The 20,058-nt window shown below is 43.5% G+C and overlaps 1 protein-coding gene across 6 annotated transcripts; it reads left to right on the top strand.

Moving 5' to 3' along the window:
* Positions 1-817: 817 nt before the first annotated feature.
* fbxl4 (F-box and leucine-rich repeat protein 4) lies at positions 818-18,062 on the top strand. 6 transcript variants are annotated; one of them, XR_008835421.1, is made up of 10 exons: positions 1,128-1,198; positions 2,376-3,011; positions 5,584-5,920; positions 8,062-8,306; positions 9,003-9,216; positions 12,624-12,695; positions 13,896-14,020; positions 14,148-14,335; positions 14,447-14,979; positions 15,973-15,989. XR_008835421.1 is itself a non-coding variant. In XM_056444070.1 (9 exons), exons 2-9 carry the CDS (start codon positions 2,515-2,517, stop codon positions 16,179-16,181), a joined length of 1,887 nt encoding a protein of 628 aa, XP_056300045.1. In that variant the 5' UTR covers positions 818-917; positions 2,376-2,514; the 3' UTR covers positions 16,182-18,062. The 6 variants fall into 6 exon arrangements, 5 of the variants coding, with proteins under 5 accessions (XP_056300045.1, XP_056300047.1, XP_056300043.1 ...); XM_056444070.1 differs by lacking the exons at positions 1,128-1,198; positions 14,447-14,979 and adding an exon at positions 818-917 and having other exon boundaries at positions 15,973-18,062; XM_056444072.1 differs by lacking the exons at positions 1,128-1,198; positions 14,447-14,979 and adding an exon at positions 1,107-1,125 and having other exon boundaries at positions 15,973-18,062.
* Positions 18,063-20,058: the final 1,996 nt, after the last annotated feature.

Here is a 20,058-nt window from a genome sequence, read left to right as displayed (position 1 = left end):
TTTCCTGGATTGCTTTTGCAGACGGTCCCTGGGCTTAGGTCTCACAGCTGATCGCACATTGAGACCAACGTTATTTATCGATCTCGAAGACCGGCTTTTTTTGGTAAAATGAAGGTTGTAGCTTGTTGTCGACATCACTCCGGTCACAGAGAGGTGTTTTTTTTGTTTTAACTCCGTTTCGTCAGAGAGCTATTGAGCCGGGAAGTCCGAATCTGTGAATATCTTTCTAACTTTACTGAACTTGAACTCACCCAGTTCAGTATCTAAGTCGAAATAATGAGATAGTATCTCATAATTATGAGATAGTAAGTCGAAATAATGAGATAGTATCTCATAATTATGAGATAGTAAGTCGAAATAATGAGATAGTATCTCATTATTATGAGATAGTAAGTCGAAATAATGAGATAGTATCGAATAATTATGAGATAGTAAGTCGAAATAATGAGAGAGTATCTCATAATTATGAGATAGTAAGTCGAAATAATGAGATAGTATCTCATAATTATGACTTACAGGATCTTAATTTTTTTATCACAGTGGCGGAAACGGGCTTCCATAGATTTGGCTTCGTCATCCATGTCAACTTTTTTTTCTCTAGCCTGGAAAAAAATAAAATAAATGCAAGTGCTGTTAAATAAGAAACAGAAAGCAGACCTAGTTCTGCATTCATAGTTCGCGAACTACTGTCCCCAGAATGCTTCGCCAAATATTGTTTATCGAGGAAGTGATGCGGCGTTTAAGGTTCCTACGTATCTTCAACCTCCCACCAATTTCAGACTTTTTTTGTATCCCTTAATTCAGTCACTCATCTGAAATCAAATTGTAAAAATTAACATGTTTCAGTTTCCCTTTTTTATAATGTTTGGGAAATTACGGGGACAGTCAGCTGTTTCGTGCGGCAACTGTGCAATAAAGTGAGTACAATTATTTCGGTAAAATTCTCCCCAACGGACTTGCTATTGGTTCAGTAAACATAACATCTCAAAATCTCGATACTACAGAAATATTTAGTTAGGTATTCCCATCATTAATTACCTTTCAGATTATAGTTGGACACAGTTAGATATAATGTGAGTTCAGTGAGAAACTGCATTGTCCGATTGTTCGGGAAGGCATCACAAGGTAAACGGCAAGAATATGGTTTGGTTGTGAAATGTCCTGTAAAAGGGACGAAGAGGATCGATCTACGTTCATTGTAAATTGAAATAATTTCCCATCCTCTTCCATTGCTAAATGTTGCAGAGAAGACGTGTTCCTATAGAAGCTAAAGGCTATGTGTTGACAGTTGAGCTTGTTTGTATTACGGTAGGGCTACTTAGCTAACGGTGGCTAGCTAGCTGACTAACACCAGCTTTTTAACTGTCACACATAACTAGCTTAACAAACAACACAAGGAGGGCGGCAGCTCGCTAATGTTACTTCAGAAAAGCAACTGGTTCTTCAAGATAGCGTTAGTTCGTGTACGTGTAACGTCAATGTATCTACAAATGGAAACCCAATCCCACGGTTTCATGACAAGTTAGCTGACGCTAGTTACAAGTCCGTTAGCTAGCTAGCTGTCCTCGACACACCTAGAAAACCAAAACAGAGATGACCATGTCCTGTTACTTATCATGGACTGGTCGAATGGCTATGTGCGGTTTCCCCCGCCTTACATTAACTTCAGGACTATTTTACATCAATGCACTCGGACGCATTCATGGTAAAGCTTTACACAGCATTTGTAAACATTACACAACCTTTGATTTAATTGCCTTCGGTGTGTTGGCCCAGTATTGAAAACGGCTGTCAATTCTTTTGGGACTGATGCCAGTGGCTCCAGGACTGTTTTGAATTGTACTTTTGGGACTGTGTCTTTGTTTACATCTGGATCACAGGTTGTCCCCGGAAGTCATGCCCATTGCTTAAGGCAGCCTGACGTTGTATAGCTGATTGATTTGAAGTGGGAATATCTGGTACGGTATCTGTCTGTTAACTGGGCAGTGTCACCTTCTACTACTGTACATTAATGCCATCGAAATGTTAGCAAAGTAAAACATATGGCAGGACACCACCGTCCTCAAAAGCTTCAACTTCCATCAATAAGCTAAACCTTCGCTCTCCATGATATTTAGTTATCTGGAAGTTCCCCTATGAATGCTCAAAGTAGGCAAGGATCTGTTGATTTACATTCTCTTAGACATGGGTGTGTTTGTATACGTTGGAAAGCTTCCATTTAGGTTCAACTACTAATCTAGGTGGCACATGTTCCTCCCGTTCAACCTCTTTTTTTCAATGAGCTCAGCATTCACACTGTTGTTAAGTGGTACTCTGTGGTGTCTCAGACCTGCTGTCCTGCTGTTCTCACTTGTGTTTGTCTGCCTAACCTACAGGTCATGCATGCAGCTGGGCCTCTGGTCTGCGCTTTGTACACGCCCAGCCATTGAGCCAGTGGCCTTCCAGTAGGTGGAGGCTCGTCCTCCTTCCAGCCTCTGTTTCTCCCCACTGCCCCCATCAGCCCCAGAGTTCCTTATGCTAACCCTCATGAGCATGTTTTACTATATCTGTCTGCGCCGACGCTCCAGGAGTGGGACTCGAGGCGAGGTTCTCACCAGTCGAAGGGCCGTCGAGTCCGGCCAACGTGCGGTGTTACCGGTCAGTGTGGAGGTGGAGCAGTATGCCAAGGAGGTTCTTGACTTCAGCTCTCACTATGGCAGTGAGAATAGCATGTCCTACACCATGTGGAACCTGGCCGGGGTGCCCAACGTCTACCCCAGCTCAGGGGACTTCACTCAGACGGCTGTATTCAGGGCTTACGGGACGTGGTGGGAACAATGTGCCAGTGCTCCGCCACCTTTCCGCCGCACCCCGAAAGGCTTCCACAGCCAGGATTATATTGAACTGGGTTTCGAGGAGCCCGTCTACCCAACCGCAGTGGATGTGCTCGAGACTTATTACCCTGGAACTATTGTTCAGATTCTGGCCTGCTCTCACAACCCCTTCTCCCAGAACCCACCAACTGATGTCAGGTAAAGACAACCATCAATCTAAGAAACCATCAGTCATTCTCCACAGTGCTCCAGTATGCGGAGCTCAAGGTTAATTTATTGTCATTCTTTAACAGTATGCTTACCCAATGAAATGCAATCTGTAATCTCTTTATGCTACACAAAGAAAAAGCACGATACAGTTGTTCTTATTATTGTGGCGTACAGAGGATCACTAGAGGAGTCAAGGGGGCTTTCACACCTGTAGTTGGGTTCATTAGGTCCGAACCAAGGGATGAAACATTGTTGTGTTTTGGTTCTGATCCGGTTTCCTGTTCTCACTGCCTTATTTCAAGCAAACTAAGAGGAGTACACATGAGTTGGTTGCATGGTTTTTATGATTGGATATGATTATTGATGGTTAATCTACTTCTCTACTTCTGCTCTTTGGTGTCACAAAGAGCTCATAAAGAAATAAATACACATAAGTATTATTAAACTGCAAATTGACCACATGGTATGAATAATGACCAGCAGATGGACGCCTTACGCCCAGTTGATCAACGTTGGTGATTGCACAGACACGCACGAGGGGCCTTTTTCAGAATGATGGGGGGGGGGGGGGGGGTATTACTGTGGCATTGCTGTCACACTCTTTTTTTTAAATTTTAATGGACTTTATAAACTAACAAAGTACAGAGTCGGATGCCAGAACAGCTGTTCTCACAGCTTTTGAACCTATTAATCAGTAAAATGACCCGTGTTGACGTGCATACGTGTTGATTCTCATAAATGGATTATATACAGATCAATTATCGCTTTGTGAACACACTTCACAATCAGCAGATAGATTTATTAGTAATTAAGCTTCTGAAATCCTGCTATAATATATTATCCGCAATCGTAAAATCCAGTGTTTTGTCTGTTTGCTTTCACACCGCAAACTCACCGCACCAGAGTCCTCTTGGAGGGAAACGGGAGACTCACATTTGCAAACGGTCTCGATTCTGTTTGGACTATCTATCGAAACGCTCCAAGGTTTAACCATGGCCAATCAGGTTGGGCGTGAAACCGACTTTAACGGCCCGTGGACAGAAACTGCTCTGTGGTCTGTTGTTGTCGGCACCAAGAAAACCATCTAATTCAATAAGATACACACAGCTTGAAGTAGAAGCTATAGTCTGCTAGTTTTAGGACTGAACCTCGGAGACAATACAAAGGCGTATCTGAATTAGTATGCATTACTTCCATTGTTATGCCCTCACAAATTGATACCCCGGCATTTGTATTCTTTATGCGTTTGTAAAACACGTAAGCGCTCTATAAATAATGTTTATGGCTACTTCAGGACATTATTTCAAGTCCCCTGGTGTCCGACAAGAGCACCTAAGTTTCTGTTATCTAACAGCAAATGTTAGCCTGACATTTGAGAGATAACAGTCAAAAGAGAAAACTGTAATGCAGTGTTCAAACAAAGGAAAGCAACAGCTAATATCTGGAATGTGAACACAGAATAGTTTCTGATGACCCTGTGAGGGTCTGTGGTTAGAAAGCGGCGGGAACGTGGACAGAAGGTTGTTACTTTTGTGGAACCGACCTTCTCAAGTTCAGCAGTTAGACATGTTGACCTCTCTGTCTGGCAGAGGCACGCCGTGTAACAAGGGGACTACAGATGAAAAATAGCCTCTTGGCTAACTCTGGCACATTTACTGCAATGTTTTTATCAATGTGCACTGTCCCTTATTAAATAAACCATTTAAATTTGTAAAGTTGTGCCACATGTTAGTATTCCACAGAGGAATATTGATTTAAGTGACTCATATATTGTGCCTAATTTTTGTGGTCGCAGCTTTGTTTTCCAAAGAAAGAAAGATTAATATTCTAATGTTTAAAAAAAAATGTATTAAAGGAATTGTCAGTAAAGTCATCTCTATTTTTATTTTTTATTTATCATACAGCATGCAAAAGTGATTGTTGGACAGTCATACTATTACAGTTAACTAAGTTTTTTGTGATATTTTATAAACAGAATGATAAAAAAAAAAGATGCTGACATGCCTTGTTTGCCGAGCATCATGCCAATCAGCTTACATGTTACTGAGTAGGAATACACAGCCATCACCCTACATAGAAATACATTTTCAAATATGATTGGTCTGGTGTGCTTGGAGGGAGCCTCCTCAAGTGTACCCAAAGAGTATGGATGCGTAACCAGTGTCAGTACAAACATATTGGACCTCCTACAAGTTTCCTAAAATATTAAAATCTGTTGCTCTATTCGTGTCAATAATCACAATTATGCCATAACCATAATATAACATGGCAGTTTGGAAAACAAGAGGGGGCTAAAATAGTTGATCAGCTCCCATCAATCGTCAGTGATGAGTGAGGTGAATGCATGAGGCAGTCGCAACCTTTGAAACACTAAACCAGGAGGTGAATGCCAGGCTGTTGGATTATGATTATGGTCAGACGTTTTTAGCCATATGAAGCATTCTAGTGCCACTGTTGAGGTAAATAGATTCCTGCGAGTCCAACGCCCAACGGTGCTAGAGGCCAGACTTCAGGTGCCTTCTGGTTGTGGCTTCACAGTACAACTCTTTCCTCTGTCCAGGTGGGAGGTGCTGTGGTCAGGGGAGCCCACGAAGGTGATGACGCCCCAGGCACGTCAGTTTTCCCCGAGCATCAAGCACATCAGCTTCCCCACCAACCTGCTGCGCCTGGAGGTCAACAGCTCTCTGCTGGACTACTACACCGAGCTGGACGCTGTGATCCTGCGCGGGGTCAAAGAGAGGCCGATGCTGGCCCTCTATAAGATGCCTATCATCGACATTAATGACCTGAGCGACAGCGAGGAGGAGCTGTTGGATGTGGGAGGTCCGTTCAGACAAGGAGGAGAGCGCAAGCACCAGAGGACAGGCACTGGCTTCTTTGACAAACTGCCCTATGAGGTGATTACAGACCGTCATGATGTGTACGATGAATCACTCGGGCCTGACGGGAGGATAGATGCACACAATGTTTGACCAATGATGCGACCAATTGGTCCCTCTAAATACTTTTTCTGTATTTTGAATATGAAGGTCCCATCACGCTCCTGGCACCCACTAGTACTCGTGGATGTCATTGAAGGCAACCGGAAAAACTGTTTACATTCAGCGTTACTCATCAAAAATCAGTTTAATTTTTCCGGTCGTAGCTGCCATAGTTGTATGTCGGCACACAGCCAGTAGTTTTTGGCGAGAAAGTTGAAATGTTTGAAGGAGATGTTTTTACAGCAATATACAATCAATTAGAGAGGGAATTATCGCCTGTTTGACTTAATAGCATTAGCTCTAAGCAGCTAATAATACATAATTAAACTACAACGGGCACTCGGTAGAGTGCATACCTTCGCATATCACAAGATTGGGCATTGAATTATGAACATGTTGGCATTAGTTGCATGCCAATTGGATAACAATTGATTATGGTAGAAAGAAGATTTTGACCTTTTCATGACCTTGACCTTTAACACGATCAATGCCAAAATCTAATCAAATGGTCCCCGGATAATAACCAATCATCCCACCAAATTTCATGCGATTCGGTTTAATACTTTTGAGTAATGCGAGTAACACGCATACAAATAAATAAATAAATACACGCCGATCAAAACATAACCTTCCGCATTTTCAATGCGAAGGTAACTACGTAATTACTATTGCCAAGTCTTTAAATACAAAAACAATGTATTTCCCAATCATTTAAATTGCATGTTTCCGCAAACAACCACTACAAATGACAATAGAAAAATAAAAGGATGCCATTTAGAATTTTGCCAATTTACACTGACTGATGCTTGAAATTATTTTTTGGGATAGTCCTGGGATGTTGGTAAACAAAGAGTTGTCTTGGATTTATAGTTCTTGGAAAGAAAACGTGTTACCGGGAGGTCAGACTTTTATAACATTTTAAATAATAATAGCACTAGAAAAGTAAATGCTTTCATTGCTTTGCATTGTTTCCGTCCATGTTTACAAGTCTTCCTCTTCATTGCCTACTTGGTGCAATTCAGTGTTTCTTGGCACTTTACCGCCACCTGTAGATCAGTGGAATAGTGTGAACATTAAAAACACTCCTCAGTGCTACTAGAGGTCAACACTCCACAGGATGCTTTTAAGCCAGTTAATATCATATATAAGTGTCTGGTGGCTTTTTACATTAAACTTTGAAAAGGAGCAACTTTAATTTAATCGCTGAATGTTATTGATAGGAACATTACATATTTACAATATAAATCACAACTGTATGCTAATTACAAGGCAGACAAATAGGCCAAAAGAAAAATGTTCATTACCCACAGCAAATAGACGTCAACATGTCTGCGTGACAATGACAATAAATTGCAACGTCAGCGTTTTTCATGTTTCTGTGTCTCCGTGACTAATCGGGCGGGCCAACAGTTTTTCGATACAGCTGATGCTGATGACAACTTACGAGAGTGTATATGTACATGTGTATACAACACATGCACATTGTGGCTTGGAACCTCTTTTTTGACACGTGATCTCCTCTGCAGTCACGGACACCGAGTCATTTTCATGCCACGCAGACGTATCGTGTTGTCTGAGGCGAGCTTCAAAACTTGCAGCGTGCTTGATGTTCCGCCTCTTATCTCTTCCCCAAAACCGCTGCCATTAACAGCAGTCCTCACAACCCCGCCGCGTGCTTGTTCCAGAAACACAATATACCCATTATCTGTCAGCTGATACCCGCTTGAACAGCAGCGCGTATTGTTAATTTACCGCAACACACACTGACGCGGGCATAGTCGTCCTCTCTCTCTCAGAGCGGCACACGAAGCCGGCTCACCTCCTCCCTGATCCTCCTATCAGTGCTTTGTGTCCCAGATAAACACTATTTTGATCTATATGACCGAGGGCACGCTATTAACATTCTCCAGACGACTCTGCTGCTCTCCACTGTGTCTGTGTTTCACTTTGCTTTCTGCTGTGTTTTCCTACCAGACCTAACACGTATATTTTGTTGCCTTTCCCCCTCCCCCCTTTAATCTTCTCTTCTCCTCTCTTGCCCCCTTTTCCACCCTCAGCTCATTCAGCTGATACTGAGCCACCTGACCCTGCCAGACCTCTGCCGTCTGGCCCAGAGCTGTAAGCTGCTGCACCAGCACTGCTGCGACCCGCTGCAGTACACCCAGCTGAGCCTGCAGCCCTACTGGGGCCGGCTGAGTGACGCCTCGTTGGGACACCTGCAGAGCCGCTGCACCCTCCTCCAGAGGCTCAACCTGTCCTGGACCGGCAACCGCGGAGCACTCACCCTGACCGGCTTCAGCAGGTCAGGCTGTCAGCGGGCTAGAGAACCAGGGGAGACAACCTTGGAAAACTAGCAAATAGTCACGGGCGTTAGTTTTGAGGGAGGGACATGCTGAGAAAAAAAAATACATTGAAACTTTGTTCTTTAATTCATGGCGAAAAGAAGAAAACAGATCCTAAAGGACGTGGGCCTTATCGTCCGAGATAGGGACAGCTGGTCTAGCTGGTTGCTGATGCGTGTGAGGCATTTGCTCCTCTCTACATCCTCTAATGCAGGGGTCAGGAACCTTTTTGACTAGGAGAGCCATAAAAGCCAAATATTTCTAAATATATTTCATTGAGAGCCATATAGTATTTTTAACGTAAAATAAAAATATACGTGGGTCGCACTGCCGTGCGCGAGACGGAGAGCCGAGAAGTGTTAACGCGACACGTAGAGACAGAATGACATGCTGCTGTGTAGAGACGATCAATAACAGACGTTTAGTTTAATACAAGAACAAAGACGTCTTTAAGAAAAGGACCTTAAATTACTTCTGCCGTAATCTGGCGCGATAGAGAAAATTACAGGGGGGCGGGCGGAGTTTTTTTTTTTTTTTTACTCAAAATTGTCTGGGAGCCATATGCCGTCACCGGAAGAGCCATATATGGCTCGCGAGCCATAGGTTCCCGACCCCTGCTCTAATGCCTCTTCCTCTCCATCTATTCTGGCCCTCAGCTTCATGAAGGCCTGTGGCCTCGGCCTCGGCTGCCTGGAGCTGTCGTGCTGCCACTTCCTGAATGAGGCCTGCCTGGAGGTCGTCTCTCAGACGTGTCCCGGGCTGCAGGAGCTCAACCTGTCGTCCTGCGACCGCCTCCACCCGCAGGCCTTCGCACACATCTCCAAGCTAACGCGCCTCCGCCGGCTGGTGCTCTATCGGACCAAGATAGAGGTAGGCGCGGTCAACAAGCCACCATCCAAATGACATTTTACACCTGCGCACTCACATCCGTCCCGTCCACATTGTCACATGATGTGTTTGTATCCTAAATGTCTGCCCAGTTTGTGATGTTCAGGTAGCACATGGTTACCTTTCAGATGCGGCAAGAAAACAAAACAAGCAAACCTCAGTCAGCAGTTAAAATGGCGATGTTGGGAGTTTATTTTTAGGTTTGATTTAGCTTTTTTTGTTCTATACTGTGGAAATGAATGTAGATCGAGTACATTTCCTAGGTGCTGCATCTCCATCCACAACTGTGATGAAAAATGGTGAAGAGCACAAGAAGGAAAACTAATCAGAAGCCCTGTAATGGAGATTAGATGCTCCAGACGGATACACCACATCTGTATGTTAAACATCTGTTCGGAACAAAACAATACTACTGTTTCTGCCAGATAGCTTGCATGAGTTCTGATGTACCATGAAACTACAGCATGTGTACAGTGAAATGCAGTATATACTGTACATATAACATATTCAATTCAATTCAATTCAGTTTATTTGTCTAGCCCAATTTCACAAATTACAAATTTGTCTCGGAGTGCTTTACAATATGTACACATAGACATCCCTGCCCCAAAACCTCACATCGGATCAGGAAAAACTCCCAAACAACCCTTCACGAGGAAAAAAGGGAAGAAACCTTCAGGAGAGCAACAGAAGAGGATCCCTCTCCAGGATGGACAGATGCAATAGATGTAATGTGTACAGAAGGACAGGTTTAGAGTTAAAATACATTCATTGAATATGACAGAGTGTATGAATAGTTCATAGTAGGCATATTCCACGATGGAGACCTCCACGATCCATCAGGCAGATGGAGGTAGAGAGGAGGAGTAGGCGGAGTCTCAACAGTGGGCGGAGTCTCAACAGGGCAGTGGCGTAGTTGGTAGCAGGAATTCCACGACCCAGACCTCGATGATCCATCAGGCAGATAGGATCTATGCCGTCTCATTGGGTCCGACGACCCCATGAGACGTGAAGTCAAAAGGACTCCGGGGAGAAAGCAGAGTTAGTAATGTGCAATAGAGAGATACAAATTCATCCATAAGGAGAGAGAAAAGAGGAGATAGGTGCTCAGTGCATCCTAAACGTCCCCCGGCAGCTATAAGCCTATAGCAGCATATAAGCTCTGTCAAAGAGGAAAGTCTTAAGTCGACTCTTAAATGAGAATCAGAATCAGAATCAGAATCAGAAACAGGTTTATTGCCAAAGAATGAATGTTTTCACAAACAAACGAGGACTGTGTCTGCCTCCTGGACTGTGTCTGCCTCCTGGACTGAAGGTGGAAGCTGGTTCCATAAAAGAGGAGCTTGATAACTAAAGGCTCTGGCTCCCATTCTACTTTTTAAAACTCTAGGAACTACAAGTAGTCCCGCATTTAGTGAGCGTAGCTCTCTAGTGGGGCAATATGGTACTACAAGCTCCTTAAGATATGATGGTGCATCACCAATCAAGGCTTTGTAGGTTAAGAGAAGAATTTAAAAAGTGATTCTTGATTTTACTGGGAGCCAGTGCAGAGCAGCTAGTGCAGGAGTGATGTGATCTCTTTTCTTAGTTTTAGTGAGAACACGCGCTGCAGCATTCTGGATCAACTGGAGGGACCTAAGAGACTTCTACATATACAAGCCTCGTCCTCACAGTCGAGTTTCCAACCCTCTTCAGCTTTGGAGCCTTCACAGTCGTGTCATGTGTGCACACAGCCTCTTTTCACAGGTTGTATGTGAGCTTTTTGTTCTACGTTCCTAACGAGTGAATCATCTCAAACCCTTCAAGGCAAGGCAAGGCAAGTTTATTTATATAGCACATTTCATACATGAATGCAATTCAAAGTGCTTTACAAAAAATAGATCAAGAATAAGAAATAAAAATAAAAAAAAAGGAATACAAAGTGCAGACTTATCTTTTTGACCATGTGGATGGTCTCAACACACGGGAGGAACAGCTCTAGCCTCTTCTGGTTCATGTGATAAGGGACAGTGCACATTAATCAAAACATTTCTGTAAATGCGCCAGTTAGCCAAGAGGCTATTTTTCATCTGTCGTCCCGAGAGGCAGACGTCATAAAACAAACCTAAAAACATAAGATTACATCTTGCAATGTACAATATTTACACTTTCCAATGGGTGCACAAACAATTAATAGCGAGACTGGTGAATATACTCTTGGACGTTGTCAAGTACTCACAAAACAAGCAACAAGAAGACTCACACATTCAAAACGGACATAGTCAAAGTCAAAGTCAGTTTTATTTGTCAATTTTCCATATGTGCAAACATACAGAAGATCGAAATTGCGTTTCTCTTCTGTCCAACATAAAGTGAATTGTGCAACATATAGACAACATAGAGTGCAAAAATAGTAAAAAACATGTGAACATATAGACAACATAAAGTGCAAAAATAGTAAGAAACATGTAAACATATAGACAACATATAGCCAGTTGTAGTTACCTCCCTGCATGTTGAATAGCTTTAGTAACAAGACATTTAAATGTGTAGTAAAGGTCCAACCCTGCCCTAATGTGGCACAATGATCTCTGCTCATTTGATGGAAAGTGTGTTTTTGGTTGTGCGTAGCGCATTCTATGTTGTTGTCTTTTGAGATGAACCGCGTCAACTCTGAGCCACGGCCGCCCTAAAGACACGTACCGCACGCACGCGTTCAGGTTCGGGCCTGCCCGCCGTGTGAAAACAGCTGTATTGTGTTTTGGTGTGACGCCGCAGCGTCGGTCGTGTTTCAGAGCGCCGTTGTGGGCAGGAGGGCGGTGTCGAGTTTCCGCGGCGGAGCCAGGCAGCGTGCTGCAGGTTGTTTACACCCGGGCAGACAGAGCGAGCTGTGTGTGTCTGATTGAGGCCCTGACATCTCGGCTGTCATTACCCTGTCACGGCTCTAATTAAATGGCTGGCTCACCCGAGAGAGGCGTTTATAAAGATGCCAGGGACAGACTCAAACACACACACGCACACGCACATACGCGCGCGCACACACACAAAAGGCGTTCACTTTCCCCTGCCACTGAAGTGCATGTGTTGGCAGCATCAGTTGTGGGTTCCCATCCCTCTCTCCACGCCGCAGTGCCACTGGAGAGGTCTCGACTTGGTGAGGAGACGTAACAACTACCGATTGCACCGGATGAAGTTCCCTTCATCACAATGAGCGTTCCCCGAGTGGCGGCAGACCGGACTTCACCGAGGAGGAACTCGGGACCACATGACTGAATGTGTTACTGTTGTTTGAAAACATATTGTTTATATTTTCAACGTATACTTTTTGGATCTTGTTATAAAGAAATAAAATGACAACTCTGCATCTTTCTTGTCTTTCTCACTGTTGTTGTTGTTGTTGTCCTCTGCAGCAAACGGCCATCCTGAGCATCCTGACGTTCTGCATAGAGCTGAGACACCTCAACCTTGGGAGCTGTGTGAGGGTGAGGACGCACAAATACACACAGAAAGAAGTCTGTTTAACACAAAACCATCCAACAGATGGCAGAATCGCCAGTAACAGCGAGCCTGGCTCCTCCGATGGTGACAACATCGGTTTTTTAGCAACTGTAAAGCTCACTCAGTAACACTTTACCCTTTGTTTGTTAAATTTATACACTACAGAAGTGTGAAGCAAACAGCAAATTGGCCTTTTTACACGAACGAGATTGGGTGTCATTTGGAGTTTTCGGGGTGCAGGTAGGTGGATGCTGTCGGCCTCATGGGCATCTGTTGAAGAGATGGATCTGAGCGTGTATTGATCGTCTCATCTACATTTCTGCCAGAAAGCAAATGCATTAATTTCCCGTAAAATGAACGTTAAACTGTTCATTTTAATGATGTTATTTACTCTGTGTTCATGGACAGACAAATGTGTTGACATTACAGCATCATTTTTTTAATACCATTCATTCATTTGAATAAACAAGACATTATCGTAAATGTTCAGTTTATCATGGCGATAATGTTGGGGCCGATTCAGTGGCTCTGAATATATATCTTTTTCTAAAATATAAATCAAAAAAGAAGGGAAAATTCACCCCGAAAATATTTTCCTCATCTACAGACCGTCTAATTTGCAAACTCACTGACTGAGGGGCTCGATAACTCGCCCACTCACTTTGTCGCCGGCCCAGTTTCTACCATGCTGATGGATGTTTTGGTGCAGATTAATATATAGCATGTGATAAAAGCTGAAAGGAAATTCCAGATGTCAGTACAGTTTCTGCTTTTGCTATGAGTGTCATAATGTGGACCTAGAAAAGTGCCCGTAATGCAGCAGCAGTATGCCTCTGCAGACCTGTGGGTACTGGCAGTTCTGTTAAACCCATCCCAAACTGTCACTCCCGACTGTGGGCGCGGAGTGGCAGGGTGGGGGCTGGATAACGTTGCATCTTGTGGGATCTGGCTGATTTTCATGGATATCTGCTTGTTGTGCCAAACGGCTAAATGTTTGGAATGAATACGCCAACCGCCACAGCCCTAATGTTATAAATGATGTGCTCTAAATCAATTCAATCCGAGTTGAATTCCTTGAGGGTCCATTTTAAAGCTGATCGTAACCCTCGAAGCCCCTCCGGTAAACATTAAACAGACTGCTGCATACGATGGAGAGGCCGTTTTTACCGCTGTCTCTCTTGCAGATTGAGGACTACGATGTGGTGGCCAGCATGCTGGCCGCGCGCTGTCGCTCACTCTGCTCGCTGGACCTGTGGCGCTGCCGAAACCTGACTGACCGCGGCCTGGCCGAGCTCGTCTCCGGCTGCAGGTGGGCACTACCGATGTCGCCCTTAATGCGACTTGCACTCTATGGACCACAGTGGCAGAGCAGTGCGTATCTGTTTCCAGTGCATTTTCTCGATGTCGTGGACTGAGTCACCTCTGTGGTTCCTCAGGATGCTGGAGGAGTTGGACCTGGGCTGGTGTCCCACGCTGCAGAGCAGCACCGGATGCTTCCAGCAGCTCGCCCGCAGCCTGCCGCGCTTACGCAAACTCTTCCTCACCGCCAACCGCACCGTCTGCGACGCGGATGTGGAGGAGCTGGCGGCCGGCTGCCCCTCACTGCAACACCTCGACATCCTGGGTAAGAAGCTCTTCCCTCGCACGTCTTCATACACCCAGATGGCGGTTATTATCAATTTATTTATAACTTTAGCTGTTGCTGTGTTTTCCTTTCCACCTTGATCTTTAACAGACTGATCTTTATTCAGTGTGGGACGTGGTCAGATGTCTTTGTGAACAGCAACACATCTCAGAACCAGGAAAGAGCACTAAGTAGAGAGCTGGTGTCTCATATATGACACAATGTGTTGCATACACGTTAAATGTAGCATGAGGAAGTTCACCTATACCCGCAGCAATATTCAGATTCATCAACTCTGAATTGTCCATATGTGGATCGGCCTCATAATCCCGCCCCTCAGAGCACCACATGAATGCCGATGCATAGAACTGTGTCTGAGAGGAAGACCAAAGCAATGGATGCGCTCGTGGGCGAAGTGGACACGGCATCAGTCGCATGCAGCGCTCTCTTCTGCGCTCCGGATGGAGGAAATGTGATGTTGAGACCACGCTGATGAAATATTGATCACAATTCGGCTTGTGTCTTTTATTATTGGAAAAAGATCTATAAGTAATACGTGACAGGCAGTGAACATAAAGGTGTGAAAGCGATGCCTCTCGCATCTAATGGCTTCAAAACCCCCATCACCCAGAGTTTCCTTACAGGTGTGTACATTCGCTCCTGAAGTTTTGATTTGATATGTTTTGTGTTGGAGGGGGCACACGTTTGTGGATTTCTGAAAAACTCAAGTTTTCTGCAAACAGAAACCTCAATATTATTATGAATTGAAATACCAACAGCTGCTGTACACAAACAGTGTAGTTGCGTACGGCGATGGGCAGAGCAGCACTGAAGCTTGACGGTGTGTTTTTCAGGCTGGTTACGCGGATGAGTCGGTGGTATTGGTGTGTGTGGGTGGAAAGCAACTCAAGTGGTGCAAAGAATAAACCTGACGCTTTTTTACATTATATGTAAAAGTAAGCGGTGCTCAAAGTGTGTGTGTGTGTGTAGCAATCATTATCACATTCCTAATTTCTCTTGTGAAAAACCGATACGAGGAGACGTTCCGTTTAGAGGGTCTATTCAATTCAATTCAGTTTATTTTGTGTAGCCCAATATCACAAATTACAAATTTACCTCAGAGGGCTTTACAATCTGTACACATACAACATCCCTGACCTTTGACCTCACATCGGATTAGGAAAAACTCCCAAGAAATAGAAAAAAAACCTTTCACAGGGAAAAAAGTGAAGAAACCTTCAGGAGAGCAACAGAGGAGGATCCCTCTCCAGGATGGACAGATGAATAGATGTCATGTGTACAGAAGGAATCATTAAAGAGTTCTATTCAATTCAATTCAGTTTATTTGTAAAGCCCATTTTCACAAATTAGAAATTTGTCTGAGTGCTTTACAATCTCCAACAAAAAGGGTCTTAAAGTACAACTTCACATACTGTTGGACAATTATTATATCGAAATAGATAAAGCTCAAAAAGCTTTAAAAAAAATATTATTTGACTATTTCCAGTTTTCCGCATCTCACAGCCGTTGTGTGTCTGTAACGTTCAGGGACGCGGCTGGTGAGCGCGGCCTCGCTGAAGAAGCTCCTCCAGGCCTGTCCACGACTTCTCCTCCTGGACATCTCCTTCTGTTCTCAGATAGACATGCGAGTCGTCCAAGAGCTCTCCGGCCTCTTCCCCAACGTGTTCATCAAGAAGAGCTTCACCCAGTGACCCCGGCGCCGTCTCGTCTCCCACCGGCCGCATGCAGGAAGAGGAGGGAGGTGAAGAAGAGGCAGGTCGGACGTCTTCAGATCGCTGTGACGAGACGAGAGCTTCCTCCAGACCACAACAGTGGAAACGGGTGAAGAGGTTATTTGGATTAACCGGCTGAGCACAAACAATGAAAGGCTTCCAGTCACAGTATTAGAGAACATGAAACTTTATGTTCATTTTTTTGTTGGGACACTTGAATTCATGGTTGTTGCACTAAATCTTTTACGACATCTTCCCAGAATCACCACTTGTGTATTCCCAAGAAACACTCGGCGAGGGAATATACCACTGGATGCAAAACACACAACACAGAAATATGTGAGTCATCCTCGCTTGAAGAGCTTAGTAGGACATCACGAAGGGACAACATGTGACAGGTGTGTGAAACACGCCTTTACTGGACAAGGTAGGAGGATTTGGACTCCTATATTTATGTTAGCTGGTGTCGTCATCAAAGATCAAGGCCTTGTGCAGAAATCATGCTGGTGGTTTTAATGCATGGGGTCATTCTGAAGGCCGATATCAAGCCAGTTTGATTTGACGACAATAAATCGTATTTGCTGTTGTGTTAAAAGTGAATACGCAGTGTGAGCTTACTCAATGTACGCTGTGGATTGCGTATTTGTTGCTGCGGCAAACCGACGGTAGACTCAGACACGTTGAAAAGAAATACACCATCAACTGTTCTTGCGCCCGAGATTCCCTGGGAACAAGTTTTCGCCAGAAACATATGTGAGAACTTGTGAAAAGCATTTGTTTAAACTTACACATCTGCTATGAATAACTTACAGGAGTCGTACAAACACCCCGGGCATAGAAGCAGCATAATGAGGCCGACTATAGGAATCAAAACACTGAGGCGTAAACCCAAAGACAAACATGAATCAATGATGTGAAAGAAAAGAAGCAAAAGGACCGAAAATATCTTCTAAATTATCCAAAGTGTGCACATAATTGAATTGACTAATCGTTTCAGGTCTAATTGTTTATGTCAACCAGACAAGAAATGCATTAATAAAACAATAATACAATCTTCTGATAGCATAATATAAGGATGCCTCCAACCACGATATGCGTGTTCTATACTATTGATTGATTAATGAATTAATTGAGATCTTGGCATGATAAGAAACTGAACTTTAGATTTTAGTTACATCTGAACCATATTTTTATTTATTTTTTAGGGTCAATTTGTGTTTAAATCTTCCCTCTGAATGTAACAGGGTGTTCAAAGAGCCTTTCACTCGGGACGTGTCCTCCTGCTGGGCGACGCCCACTCCTCCAAACAATGGCTTTGAGGGCCAGTGTTGTGGCGTTCTGCGTGAAACGCTCTTTATTGTTTCGTTGGTTATGAAAGAGACTTTTTCAACAATGAACTCTGGCCAAGTGAGGACAAACAAAAGGTTCAGGTTCGTTTTTCGGTTGGCCAATTCGATAATTGGATTGATCATTTTTTTTAGTTTGCTTAGCGTCGTTCATGCCGATCATCGTTATGTCAACGGGATAATGAGTTTAGGCTCCGAAGATGAATGATAAAGTTTTGAAAGTCACCAGTTTCATAACTCTTTCCTGATGTTGCATGTTTTCCACCTCCTTATGATTTCCTTACCAAAATGCAGCTTCACCGATGTGAAGGAGCACTGTGGGGATGTGTAAACACTCTGTGACCTCAGTATTTGTCCTGAAACTCAGGGGTTTTAATATTTCATCTGGTTTTAGTGTTGTACGTGGAAGCAGCTCACACATCTTTACAGTCCGTAACGCGGGAGCTTCGAGGTCGTCTGTCAGCGTTGCTCTTGCACAACAAACGCAGAGCACTCGCACAAACGTCACCGCTTGTCGGCTGAGGAATGTTGCTGTAATTGTATGATTGTGAAAAATGTATTGTTGTCCCTGATTATTTAATTTATGTAATATATGAAGCCACAATAACCACGCGGCAGAAGCGCTTAAAATGCTTTCTTTTGGTTGTATCTTCTTTGAATCACATGCTCCTGGTCAATATTTGTGCCTTATACTCCTGTTTGGATGTGGTGTGAGTTTTGATGAATTAATTTGCTTTTCAACCAAAGTAGTACGCAGACTCCTGGTCTCTAATCCCACCACTATATTTGGCCAGTTTAAATGCCATATACTGTACATCAGCCATGGTCATTTATATGCAACATAATATTTATTTATACTTCCAAATGTTATGTAATCATTATTACGTTATCCTTCTATACATTTAACGGTACTACACATTTTGGGAACTCCTTTTGACCCAAATGAGAGGAATATAGTTCATAATTTCATCTGATTGAACTTGTCGGTACAAAGACTAGAAGTGCGTCTTCAGCTTGGCACAAAGAGTGGAAATGTAGTTTGTAAGAATAAAAATATAAAAAAAGAAGAAGCAATTAGTTGGATATAGTTATAGCTTGGGAGCTTTTAATTCATCTATCATTGCAGAAGCTAAGTTGTTGTTGTTGTTGGGGGTATTTGACTTGGCCTTCTATGAATACAGTCAAACTTTGTAAAGTGTGTTTTTCTTTTTTTTCCTTCTTGTTATTGTCTGCTTTTTGACAAACAAGATGCTCCAGTCTTAATGCTTTCAGTCTTTGTGCAAACTAAGGCTAAACAATGGTGCCAAATATATTTATTTATTTATATATATATATTTATATTTATTTATTTATATATATATATTTATATATATATATATACCTTCTAATCAGATTACTATGGGTTTGATTGGAAACCCCAAAATGCTGGACTGGCCCATTTAAAATGATACTTATGTTGAAATTAATATATATTTTCAGTTTACTTTCAGTCCGAGTTTCGACTTAATAGTACCAGCCCCCTGTTGTTGTTGTTGATGTGGAGGCAGATTTTATTTTGAAGGGATGGTCACTGTGGTTCAGCACCTCTGCTTTTCTCTCTTATGAATATGCATTCTCTCTCCTCTCCGCTCTGGATGTGCGACCGACCTTCCTGACCACCGGACACGAGATGTGCTCCGCGTGCCGCAGTGTGAACGCCACTGAGAAGATGGAGCCTCCGTCACGAAGAGACTGGGGCGCTTCACGTTCACTCGATTTTAAATAAACCGAATGCTGACAACCGAAAGAGTGGACTCTGCGCGTCTCTTTTCAAACGTTCTCGTGAGGATACGGATATAACGAGAAGTGTTTAGCGTTCAACAAAGTGTTGACGTCGGTGGAATTAGGACGCTAATATTCCGTTGCTCTTCGATGAAGAGAAGATTGTGTTAATACTGTATCACGCTGAGTCTTATAAGTGGGAGAAAAGTATCGTTGTACATCTCCTGAATCCACAACAAGTAGCGCAGGCAGCCATTAGTCAGGATGACTGACTGGCGTGATCCTTTCTGCCATTTTACAGTCTATTAATACCAGAAAGAAGTGACATTAGCTTGTCTTCTTAACGGCCTTTTAATGAATTGTTTATGCCTCGTTTAATGATGTATATTGTGGCCCTGTAATGTGCCCTAATGACGGAGAACGAGGCGGCCTCGACTGAGGTATTAATTTGGACCGCCTCCCCTATGATTATTCCTTAGCCGGCAGCTAAGGGAGAGAGGGAGAGATTGGACTCGACCGTGATTCACGGAGGCTTTACGCTCGGCGCCGCCGCCTGATTCCTCGCCGTCACGCTCCTCTACGAGGCTGATGTATCCGCGGGAGAGCCACGGCAATTAGTTCGTTTTTTTTTATTTGTCTTACAGATGAAGCTTGGGGTGGGGGGGGGATATCTGAATTTTTTTTCGTGCCTAAATAATAAATCCAGCATTAAGATGTATACATAAGGGGGGATGGCACATTCAATTGATTTCAGTTCATTTTATATATTACAAACTCTCCTCAGAGGGCTTTACAGTCTGTACACATACGACATCCCTGACCTTTGACCTCACATCGGATCAGGAACAACTCCAGAGAAATAGAAAACAAACCTTCAGGAGAG

The sequence above is a fragment of the Pseudoliparis swirei genome, chromosome 22, assembly GCF_029220125.1.
Source record: "Pseudoliparis swirei isolate HS2019 ecotype Mariana Trench chromosome 22, NWPU_hadal_v1, whole genome shotgun sequence".
NCBI lineage: Eukaryota > Metazoa > Chordata > Actinopteri > Perciformes > Liparidae > Pseudoliparis > Pseudoliparis swirei.
This window is presented reverse-complemented; position numbering and strand designations above follow the sequence as displayed.